Below are 12,500 nucleotides of genomic sequence, written 5' to 3'. Positions count from 1 at the left end.
AGCCACGGACCACCATCTGATGACATTTAGCCTCTCAGACCCATTTGAGCCACGGACCACCGTTTGATGACATTTAAGGTGGTTGCACACTTAACGCGTTTTTCGGAAAACCGATGGAGAAACGCTGCTAAAAGTCCTAAACGCGCTCTCTGTGCTGCAGGGACCGTTAGCCTCTCAGACCCAAAACTAAAGAATATGTTGTTGTCGTTGGATCAGATCTGTATTGATGTCGGGACCATTAGAGAGAAAAGACACCCCGCAGTACTCCAGGTTCAAACTAAATGAGGTGCTCCGGGGCTCCAAGATATAAGTTGAGGTGAAGAAAATGCCAGCAGTCATATATGTTGTATATGGTATATATATATATATATATATATGTATATGGTATATATATATATATATATATATATATATATATACATATGTCATGGTGACACTGCGGAAGGCCATACAGGCACAAACGCGTACGTTTGTTCACTCCCGACAGACGTAAATACAATTATGCAAAAGGACATCAAATGAATTGAGGCAGCGGTGGCCGAACGGTTTGCGGAGCGGTCTTGGTATCGGAAGGTCGCTATAGTTCGTATCCCCGGACCGGCACGTTAAAATTACCACCGCTGAAGTGCCCTTGGTCAAGGCATTGAACCCCTACCATGAAATGTTCTATGAGCAGGGCCTGGCTGTAAACAAGTTCTTGAGCTTAGTCCAGTTACCCTGGGTAAACATAGTACCTTTCCTTTCCTTAGTCCAGTTACCCTGGGTAAACATAGTACCTTTCCTTTCCTTAGTCCAGTTACCCTGGGTAAACATAGTACCTTTCCTTTCCTTAGTCCAGTTACCCTGGGTAAACATAGTACCTTTCCTTTCCTTAGTCCAGTTACCCTGGGTAAACATAGTACCTTTCCTTTCCTTAGTCCAGTTACCCTGGGTAAACATAGTACCTTTCCTTTCCTTAGTCCAGTTACCCTGGGTAAACATGGTACCTTTCCTTTCCTTTTGAATCACCTCAACCATTAGGAGAGATATCGCTAACAGGCAACCGTTGATCAAAATAACAATTCTACATTAACTCATTCTGTCGACTTCTACATATAATTTAACTCTTGAGAGTGTACAATTAAACCGATTTTATGCTCTCAAGAGTTAAAGATCTAATCAGGCTCCATTTGGTTACCAACTCTCCATCTGGGGACCACCTGGAACCTTCTCAAGGACCCCTGGGGGTCCCCGGACCACCGGGGACCACCTGGAACCCTCTCAAGGACCCCTGGGGGTCCCCGGACCACCGGGGACCACCTGGAACCCTCTCAAGGACCCCTGGGGGTCCCCGGACCCCCTGGAACCCCCCTGGAACTCCCTGGAACCCTCTCAAGGACCCCTGGGGGTCCCCGGACCCCCTGGAACCCCCCTGGAACTCCCTGGAACCCTCTCAAGGACCCCTGGGGGTCCCCGGACCACCGGGGACCACCTGGAACCCCCTGGAACCCTCTCAAGGACCCCTGGCGGTCCCCGGACCACCTGGAACCCTCTCAAGGACCCCAGGTGGTCCCCGGACCACCGGGGACCACCTGGAACCCCCTCAAGGACCCCTGGGGGTCCCCGGACCACTGGGGACCACCTGGAACCCCCTCAAGGACCCCTGGGGGTCCCCGGACCACCTGGAACCCCCCTGGAACCCCCTGGAACCCTCTCAAGGACCCCAGGTGGTCCCCGGACCACCGGGGACCACCTGGAACCCCCTCAAGGACCCCTGGTTTATATCCTGGCTATGCAGCACATTAATAATTATGTAAATCTTGTGTGTGTGTGTGTGTGTGTGTGTGTGTGTGTGTGTGTGTGTGTGTGTGTGTGTGTGTGTGTGTGTGTGTGTGTGTGTGTGTGTGTGTGTGTGTGTGTGTGTGTGTGTGTGCGTAGGACACGCATCAGGACTACATCCAGATGTTCCACTCTGTAGCGGTCGACCTTCCAGACACCCCCTTCTCTCTGTCCCACGATGATGACCTCATCGAAAAGTATGACATCACACATGATGTCATACTGCTGCTCAGGAAGGTATGACGCACGCGCACACGCACATGCGCACACACGCACGTGCATGCACACACACCATTTTACTTTACGAGTTTGTGACTAACATGTTTCTTGTGACACGTTTTGTCCCTCTTTGTGCGTGTGTGTGTGTGTGTGTGTGTGTGTGTGTGTGTGTGTGTGTGTGTGTGTGTGTGTGTGTGTGTGTGTGTGTGTGTGTGTGTGTGTGTGTGTGTGTGCGTGTGTGTGTGTGTGTGTGTGTGTGTGTGTGTGTGTGTGTGTGTGTGTGCGTGTGTGTGTGTGTGTGTGTGTGCGCGTGTGTGTGTGTGTGTGTGTGTGCGCGAGCGTGCAGTCTAAGCTGGTCCAGTCCTATAAGGTCAAAGGTCAGACATCTAAAGAGGATCTGCTGAAATTCATCAGCGTTTATCACATGGACCTGGTGACAGAGTATGATGGACAGGTACCTGTCTGTCTGTCTGTCTGTCTGTCTGTCTGTCTGTCTGTCTGTCTGTCTGTCTGTCTGCCAGCCAGCCATGCCATGCCATGCAAGGCACCAAACAGCACATCAGCAATCTGGGGTTCAGTGTCTTGCCCAAGGACACTTCGACATGTAGACAGGAGGAGGAGCCGGGATTCGAACCGCCGACCCAGGGATCATTGGACGACCTGCTCTACCTCTTGAGCCACAGTCGCCTGTCTGTCTGCCTGCCTGCCTGCCTGCCTGCCTGCCTGTCTGTCCGCCTGTCTGTCTGCCTGCCTACCTGTCTGTCTGCCTGCCTGCCTGCCTGCCTGCCTGCCTGCCTGCCTGCCTGCCTGCCTGCCTGCCTGCCTGACTGTCTGACTGTCTCTCCATTCCAGACAGCGTCTCAGATCCTGATGTCTCCAGTGATGAGTCATGCTGTTCTGTTCGCCAACAAGAGCTCTGATGACTTTAAGAGCGTTTACAGTGCCTTCCACACCGCCGCACGGGACCTGAGGATGAAGGTACGCACGCGCGCATGCACGCACGCACGCACGCACGCGGTCCGGGGACCCCCAGGGGTCCTTGAGGGAGTTCCAGGGGGTCCGGGGACCCCCAGGGGTCCTTGAGGAAGTTCCAGGGGGTCCCCAGCCAAATGATAGTTAGGAACTAAATGGACCCTTATGGGCCTGTAACTCTGAGAGTGTACAAATGGACCCAATTGGACCCTAACTTAGTTCCATTAAATGGGGGTCCATATAGAAGGTTGCCGTGTGTGTGTGTGTGTGTGTGTGTGTGTGTGTGTGTGTGTGTGTGTGTGTGTGTGTGTGTGTGTGTGTGTGTGTGTGTGTGTGTGTGTGTGTGTGTGTGTGCGTGTGCGTGTGCGTGCGTGCGTGCAGACATTTTATGTAGACATACGCATAGTAATACGTTCTTAGCTTACGCATGTTTCATGATAACTATACGTATTATGTATGTGATGTATTGCATGCTTTTTGTTCTGGCTTAATGTAAATCGCTCTGGATTAAGACAGTCTGCTAAATTGTGCGTGCGTGTGCGGCGGCATGTGCGCGTGTGTGTGTGTGTGTGAGTGTGTACTGCCGTGTGTGCGTGCCTGTGTGTGTGTGTGTGCGTTGCTTGTGTGCGTGTCTGTGTGTGTGTGTGTGTGTGTGTGTGCGTGCGTGTCTGTGTGTGCGTGTGTGCGTGCGTTCAGATCCTGTTCGTCCTGGTGAACGTGGACGAGACTCGTAACGGCAGACTGCTGGAGTACTTCCGGGTCCGCGAGGCCGACGCCCCTGTCATACGATTGGTCAACCTGACGGACCAGGTGACCTACCACCTGCCCTCTGATTCGCTGGACGCAGACGCCGTCAAAACCTTCTGTCGGAAATACCTGGACGGAAAAGCCGAGGTACGAATGAGTGATTTGACGTTGTGACGGTCCAATCAAATGAAGGCTTTGACGTTGTGACGGTCCAATCAAATGAAGGCTTTGACGTTGTGACAGACGGTCCAAAACTGCACTAGAAACTATTTTCTAAATAATAATAATAATAATGTATCGATACCTGCCAACCAGCGCTGCCTGGGATAACAAAATTACGCTTCTAAAGTGACGGAACACATATTAGCTAGTTAACCGTTTCCAAACTGTTTTATTTTTCCAAAAGTAAAAAAGGTAAATTCCCTTCCGGTCTGTTAGAAAAGTTCTGTATTTGAAGACCTTAGACAATTCAGCTCAAACAGGACAACAATATGATCATCATAAGTACATCATAAAACAAAAGGTAGGTTTATTAAACCACAAATGCTTGTTTAAAAATAAATGTCTTGAGGCTATTTTTAAAAATGCCCTCGGAGGAGGAAAATCTCAGCGCTAGTGGGAGGAGAGCATTTCAAAGTTTGGCTGCTACGTACGGCCTGAAATGATTTGTCACCTTTAGTTTTTAGTTTGGTGGAGGGTGGGGTCTAACAGACGCTGTTCTGCAGACCTAAGGGCCCTTCTGGGCACATAACGAGGTACCAGGTCAATCAAGTAGCCAGGGGCCTGACCATGCATCGCTCTGAAGTACCTTGAACTGAACCCTGAAGTTCACCAGAAGCCAAATGCAAGGAGGCCAGGATTGGGGTGATGTGGCAGAATTTGCTGGACCTATAGTGAGTAATCTGGCTGCAGCAATGTGGATCATTTGAAGGCGGCCCATGGTGGTTTTATTTAAGCAGGTGAAAAGAGATTTGCAATAATCAAGCCGTGAGGAAAACAAATGCATGGATAATTTGTTCCAGTTCCGTGTGTGAGACTATATTGCTCTAAGCTTGGCGATTTTTTTCTAATATATTTTTTTATCCCACGATTTTGTAACCCATTTTTCACCCCTGTGTCAATCATCTAATGTGATCCTGGGCTCTACACACCCTCCACCAACCTAGTCCCCATATAGAGCGTCGCAGTCCCTCCCCCTTTCAGAACAACGAACGGCCCAGGAAATGAAAACGCAATGCATTTCCCCATAGGCAGTTCTTATTTAATTTATACCTTTTAAGCGTCGTACGAAGCCAACTCTTGTCGTGACAAATCATGACAACACACACAATATTTTGGACCAAACAAATAATTACAAAGAAGAAAAACAACAAAAAAAGTGTTGTAACCTGCCATTTTTTTCTACTTTCTAATTCTTTGTTTGGCCCGAAAAATTGTGTGTGTTGTCATGATTTGTCACGACAAGAGTTGGCTTCGTACAACGCTTAAAAGGTCTTTAAATAAATTACATAAGAACTGCCTATGGGGAAATGCATTGCGTTTTAATTTCAATTCCTGGGCCGTTCGTTGTTCTGAAAGGGGGAGGGACTGCGACGCTCTATATTGGCGATGTTTCTGAGGTGAAAAAAAGCATGTCCGGGTATACGAGTGTCAAAGTGCATGGATTGGTCAAAGTTGACGCCAAGGTTCCTGATGTTTGGAGTGGACGCACATTGTGTTTGAGGGGCCCGATGCAGTCCACCACTTTAGGCACAATATTGTCAGGGGCCACGATAAGTACCTCAGATTTATCATCGTTTAGCTGGAGGTAATTATCTGCCACCCAGGCTTTAACGGCTGATATACATTCAAGTCTTTCCATAAAATAATAGCAAATGCTCGATGAGAACCCGACTCGATAAGCCTGATCGATATCAATAAAACAATTAACGAACTCTAGTAGCCAAAGTCAAAACAGCCACTTATGACATCTCGTGTATCTCCTTATGACATCACTATCTATTTTGTGTGAGTGTGTGTGCGCGTGCGTGTGCGTGCGTGTGTGTGTGTGCGTGTGTGTGTGTGTGTGTGCGTGCGTGCAGCCTAAACTCGCCAGCGAGCCTCTCCCAGAGGACTGGGATCAGCGTCCGGTCAAACAGCTGGTTGGATCGAACATGGAGAAGGTCTCCTTTAACCCCAACAAGACCGTGTTCGTATTATTCTGTACGCCTTACACCTTATCCTGACACACACTCACTATAGAGGGCCACTATAGTTCCACTCTCACTCCAGAGGGCCACTATAGTTCCACACTCACTCCAGATGGCCACTATAGTTACTTCAGAGGGCCACTATAGTTCCACACTCACTCCAGAGGGCCACTATAGTTCCACTCTCACTCCAGAGGGCCACTATAGTTCCACACTCACTCCAGAGGGCCACTATAGTTCCACACTCACTCCAGAGGGCCGCTATAGTTCCAACACTCACTCCCAGAGGGCCACTATAGTTCCACACTCACTGCAGAGGGCCACTATAGTTCCAACACTCACTCCAAAGGGCCACTATAGTTCCACACTCACTCCAGAGGGCCACTATAGTTCCACACTCACTCCAGAGGGCCACTATAGTTCCAACACTCACTCCAGAGGGCCACTATAGTTACTCCAGAGGGCCACTATAGTTCCAACACTCACTCCAGAGGGCCACTATAGTTCCACACTCACTCCAGAGGGCCACCATAGTTCCACACTCACTCCAGAGGGCCACTATAGTTCCACACTCACTCCAGAGGGTCACTATAGTTACTCCAGAGGGCCACTATAGTTCCAACACTCACTCCAGAGGGCCACTATAGTTCCACACTCACTCCAGAGGGCCACTATAGTTCCACACTCACTCCAGAGGGCCACCATAGTTCCACACTCACTCCAGAGGGCCACTATAGTTCCACACTCACTCCAGAGGGTCACTATAGTTCCACACTCACTCCAGAGGGTCACTATAGTTCCACACTCACTCCAGAGGGCCACTATAGTTCCACACTCACTCCAGAGGGCCACTATAGTTCCACACTCACTCCAGAGGGCCACTAGCGGCTCATGTTTGCATGTTTGGAATTATAACAGCTGAAAACAATAATATATCAGTATTCTGATATTAACCTGAGGGCCACATTGTGTGTGCGTGTGTGCGTGTGTGTGTGCGTGTGTGCGTGCGTGCGTGCCTGCCTTGTCCATTCTCCTAGTGCTATGCTAATAGTTAGAATGCAGACGACACATTTCACATAATTATGTGCAAAATATAACCTGGAAAAAATGACACCCTCTCCCTGTGTGTGCGTGCGTGCGTGCGTGCGTGCGCGTGTATTTCAGACCTCCCCTACAGTAAGGAGTCTCGGGGGTTGTTCCCGCTGTGGGAGGAGCTAGCCGCTGCCTATCAGGACAGAGAGGAAGTGGTCATCGCTCGCATCGACGCCTCGGCCAATGACATCGACCTGATGATGCAAGACCGCTACCCGTCACTCCGCCTCTTCCCTGCTCTCTACTCTGAGAGGGTAAAACATTAAGCCCCGCATCTTTCCAACATTAAGCCCCGCCTCTTTCCAACATTAGCCCTGCCTCTTTCCAACATTAGCCCCGCTAACACTGACGCCTGCCAGTCACAATGTGGGACAGACAGGATCTCAATGTGAACACTGATGTCTGTCAGTCACAATGTGGGTCAGACAGGGTCTCAATGTGAACACTGACGCCTGTCAGTCACAATGTGGGACAGACAGGGTCTCAGTGTGAACACTGCTGCCTGTCAGTCACAATGTGGGACAGACAGGATCTCAGTGTGAACACTGACGCCTGCCAGTCACAATGTGGGACAGACAGGGTCTCAGTGTGAACACTGACGCCTGTCAGTCACAATGTGGGACAGACAGGGTCTCAGTGTGAACACTGACGCCTGTCAGTCACAATGTGGGACAGACAGGGTCTCAATGTGAACCCTGATGCCTGTCAGTCACAATGTGGGACAGACAGGGTCTCAATTTGTGGGACGCCTGAAAGGTACTTCTGACATTCACTCCTACCCCACAAGGCAAAGAGCTGCTTTTGAATTACCCTATTGTCGCACTTCCAAACATCAATCATTCATCACATTTAGAGGCCCTCATCTATGGAATTCCCGCCTAGATGCTTCACTTAAATCCTCATTATCCTTAGGTCAGAAATATGCAAGAAATATCTTATTTCTTCCTCTCTGTAGATTACATGATTTATATTTTCTTTTGTGTTTGTTGTTGTATTGTTTTATTTCCCCTTTTTGTGCAGTCTGTGTTTCTATTTCTTTATTGCACAGCTGCTCCCTTTTCCAACTTGTAGTCTTTTATATTGTTCTTAATGGACTTTTAATCTGTTTAATCTGAACTTTTAATCTGCTTAATCAATGACCTCTTCCATACAGGAGCCAGCTGTCTTCTTCCCTTCCTTGCATTGTATTTTTCTTCTTCGATATGTTATCGTCTATTTTTCATATACTATGTGCTAAATAAATAAACCTAAACCTAAATGCGGGCCTGTGTTTTGGACAGCACTGGTTGTAATGTGTGTGTGTCCCCACCAGGTGGTGCTCTACACCGGTAAAAGGAACGTGAAAGACCTGATGAAGTTTGTAGAGAAAGAGATGAAGAAAGCCAAGAAGGACCGAGTGAAGGTATCCTTGTTTCCGTCCGTGTTGTTTTCGTCGACTACATTTTTTTTTTTTTTTGATCGCTGGTTAGACTCGCATATTCACCGATACAGAAATGACCCGATATGACCAAATATGGGCCGATCCGATACTTTTCCGATACCGATACAGTATCGGGACAATTTATAATGTACAGAATGTTATATTAACCCATTTGGCGCCATTGACCTAGATGTACTGTATGCCAATTAAAGCCTGTTATGTAATGCTGCTACCCTTAACGCCATTGGCGTAGCCCGGCGGCAATTGCGCTTTTATAGTGGCATTCGATCGATCAAGTCATAATGCTACTTACATTAGCATCGGGTTGCTAGCTGGGTCGCACTGGGTCGCAACCAGAGCCTTAGGTATAGACAGAGTTACGCAAACTGTGTTCACTTCATGGGGCTTCAGTCCAATGGAGGCTCTCCTACATAGACTTCTATTGGTCACTTCATGGGGCTTCAGTCCAGTGGAGGCTCTCCTACATAGACTTCTATTGGTCACTTCATGGGGCTTCAGTCCAATGGAGGCTCTCCTACATAGACTTCTATTGGTCACTTCATGGGGCTTCAGTCCAATGGAGGCTCTCCTACATAGACTTCTATTGGTCACTTCATGGGGCTTCAGTCCAATGGAGGCTCTCCTACATAGACTTCTATTGGTCACTTCATGGGGCTTCAGTCCAATGGAGGCTCTCCTACATAGACTTCTATTGGTCACTTCATGGGGCTTCAGTCCAATGGAGGCTCTCCTACATAGACTTCTATTGGTCACTTCATGGGGCTTCAGTCCAATGGAGGCTCTCCTACATAGACTTCTATTGGTCACTTCATGGGGCTTCAGTCCAATGGAGGCTCTCCTACATGGACTTCTATTGGCTTCAGTCCAATGGAGGCTCTCCTACATGGACTTCTATTGGTCACTTCATGGGGCTTCAGTCCAATGGAGGCTCTCCTACATGGACTTCTATTGGCTTCAGTCCAATGGAGGCTCTCCTACATGGACTTCTATTGGCTTCAGTCCAATGGAGGCTCTCCTACATAGACTCATATTGGTCACTTCATGGGGCTTCAGTCCAATGGAGGCTCTCCTACATGGACTTCTATTGGCTTCAGTCCAAGGGAGGCTCTCCTACATAGACTCATATTGGTCACTTCGTGGGGCTTCAGTCCAATGGAGGCTCTCCTACATGGACTTCTATTGGCTTCAGTCCAATGGAGGCTCTCCTACATAGACTCATATTGGTCACTTCATGGGGCTTCAGTCCAATGGAGGCTCTCCTACATGGACTTCTATTGGCTTCAGTCCAATGGAGGCTCTCCTACATAGACTCATATTGGTCACTTCATGGGGCTTCAGTCCAATGGAGGCTCTCAGGGCAACAGCCCAGCTTTAATGATCTTAAATCCCTTTATTTTAGATTGTTTTGTAGTAATAGTACAACATAAACATTACAGAGACTCTAGTTGTTAGTACTGTACGATACTTTGCGCCCTCGTTGAAAACAATGTATTTCCAACTCAACAGCACTCGAGCGCTCGGTTTCTGCCCCCTCTATATCGTCACTCTTCTATTAGATGACTAAAACTAAGACGAAAAATGTCAGGACATGGTTAAAATGACCCACCCCCCCACATACATGACGTCACTGTTGACGGGCTGATAACCTGCTGTCCTGTAGTTTCTAATGTACAGAATGATAATGTAGCGTGTTGTTTACATAGATGTTATAGGAGAGAGTCTGATGCCTGTCTGTCTGTCTGTCTGTCTGTCTGTCTGTCTGTCTGTCTGTCTGTCTGTCTGTCTGTCTGTCTTCAGGAGGAGGAAGACAGGAGGAAGTACATTGAAGCCATGAAGGAGGAAGAGGAGAAGATGAAGAACAACACCACCAAGGACGAGCTCTGAGAGAGAGAGAGAGAGAGAGAGAGAGAGAGAGAGAGAGAGAGAGAGAGAGAGAGAGAGAGAGAGAGAGAGAGAGAGAGAGAGAGAGAGAGAGAGAGAGAGAGAGAGAGAGAGAGAGAGAGAGAGAGAGAGAGAGAGAGAGAGAGAGAGAGAGAGAGAGAGAGAGAGAGAGAGAGAGAGAGAGAGAGAGAGAGAGAGAGAGAGAGAGAGAGAGCGACACAGAGACAGAGAGAGAGAGAGGGAGAGAGAGACATTATGCAGGGATTTGAATTGGGAATTGTTATCAATAATAGTCGGCTACAGTAGCTTTGCGTGCGTGCTCGCTCTACACTGAGCTGATTGCTGCATCATTCACGTGTAATTTATCTTAATGAAGTCTGCATTTCATTACAAGACGATGAGTCATCATATTTATTAACAAACAACGTCATCATAATTATCCTCCCTGCATCGATCAACACAGCTGCATGTCATTGTTTGATTAAAGCAAAATATTACAACTCTATATTGTGACAGTAATCATTGCTATAGAGTGTGTTCAGTAACAGTGTTAAATAGCTCTATATTGTGACGGTAATCATTGCTATAGAGTGTGTTCAGTAACAGTGTCAAATAGCTCTATATTGTGACAGTAATCATTGCTATAGAGTGTGTGTTCCGTAACAGTGTTAAATAGCTCTATATTGTGACAGTAATCATTGCTATAGTGTGTGTTCAGTAACAGTGTTAAATAGCTCTATATTGTGACAGTAATCATTGCTATAGAGTGTGTTCAGTAACAGTGTTAAATAGCTCTATATTGTGACAGTAATCATTGCTATAGAGTGTGTTCAGTAACAGTGTTAAATAGCTCTATATTGGGACAGTAATCATTGCTATAGAGTGTGTTCAGTAACTGTGTTAAATAGCTCTATATTGTGACAGTAATCATTGCTATAGAGTTGTGTTCAGTAACGGTGTTAAATAGCTCTATATTGGGACTAATCATTGCTATAGAGTGTGTTCAGTAACAGTGTTAAATAGTTCTATATTGGGACAGTAATCATTGCTATAGAGTGTGTTCAGTAACAGTGTTAAATAGTTCTATATTGGGACAGTAATCATTGCTATAGAGTGTGTTCAGTAACAGTGTTAAATAGCTCTATATTGGGACTAATCATTGCTATAGTGTGTGTTCAGTAACAGTGTTAAATAGTTCTATATTGGGACAGTAATCATTGCTATAGAGTGTGTTCAGTAACGGTGTTAAATAGCTCTATATTGGGACTAATCATTGCTATAGTGTGTGTTCAGTAACAGTGTTAAATAGTTCTATATTGGGACAGTAATCATTGCTATAGAGTGTGTTCAGTAACAGTGTTAAATAGCTCTATATTGGGGCAGTAATCATTGCTATAGTGTTCAGTAACAGTGTTAAATAGCTCTATATTGTGACAGTAATCATTGCTATAGAGTGTGTTCAGTAACAGTGTTAAATAGCTCTATATTGTGACAGTAATCATTGCTATAGAGTGTGTTCAGTAACAGTGTTAAATAGCTCTATATTGGGACAGTAATCATTGCTATAGTGTGTTCAGTAACAGTGTTAAATAGCTCTATATTGGGACAGTAGTCATTGCTATAGTGTGTGTTCAGTAACGGTGTTAAATAGCTCTATATTGGGACAGTAATCATTGCTATAGTGTGTGTTCAGTAACAGTGTTAAATAGCTCTATATTGGGACAGTAATCATTGCTAAAGTGTGTGTTCAGTAACAGTGTTAAATAGCTCTATATTGGGACAGTAATCATTGCTATAGTGTGTGTTCAGTAACAGTGTTAAATAGCTCTATATTGGGACAGTAATCATTGCTATAGAGTGTGTTCAGTAACAGTGTTACTGTTAAATATCTCTATATTGGGACAGTAATTATTGCTATAGTGTGTTCAGTAACAGTGTTAAATAGCTCTATATTGTGACAGTAATCATTGCTATAGAGTGTGTTCAGTAACAGTGTTAAATAGCTCTATATTGGGACAGTAATCATTGCTATAGTGTGTGTGTTCAGTAACAGTGTTAAATAGCTCTATATTGTGACAGTAATCATTGCTATAGTGTGTTCAGTAACAGTGTTAAATATCTCTATATTGTGACAGTAATCA

General features: G+C 46.4%; 1 protein-coding gene across 1 annotated transcript in view; it reads left to right on the top strand.

Moving 5' to 3' along the window:
• LOC310858228 (protein disulfide-isomerase) overlaps nucleotides 1-10,493 on the top strand; it is a gene marked incomplete at its 5' end in the record, with an annotated part of 16,513 nt that extends 6,020 nt beyond the window's left edge. Inside the window, 8 exons of the mRNA XM_083764336.1 lie at nucleotides 1,918-2,055; nucleotides 2,384-2,491; nucleotides 2,890-3,015; nucleotides 3,706-3,903; nucleotides 5,838-5,958; nucleotides 7,110-7,291; nucleotides 8,350-8,439; nucleotides 10,276-10,493. Coding sequence (XP_083620462.1) covers nucleotides 1,918-2,055; nucleotides 2,384-2,491; nucleotides 2,890-3,015; nucleotides 3,706-3,903; nucleotides 5,838-5,958; nucleotides 7,110-7,291; nucleotides 8,350-8,439; nucleotides 10,276-10,362 — 1,050 coding nt within the window. The 3' untranslated portion in view covers nucleotides 10,363-10,493. The remainder of the gene's footprint in view (nucleotides 1-1,917; nucleotides 2,056-2,383; nucleotides 2,492-2,889; nucleotides 3,016-3,705; nucleotides 3,904-5,837; nucleotides 5,959-7,109; nucleotides 7,292-8,349; nucleotides 8,440-10,275) is intronic.
• Nucleotides 10,494-12,500: the final 2,007 nt, after the last annotated feature.

This window comes from Protomyctophum parallelum (genome assembly GCF_964188405.1).
Source record: "Protomyctophum parallelum genome assembly, chromosome: 5".
In the NCBI taxonomy this organism is placed as follows: domain Eukaryota; kingdom Metazoa; phylum Chordata; class Actinopteri; order Myctophiformes; family Myctophidae; genus Protomyctophum; species Protomyctophum parallelum.
Note: the sequence above shows the minus strand (reverse complement) of the source record. Positions and strands in the feature narration are given on the sequence as shown.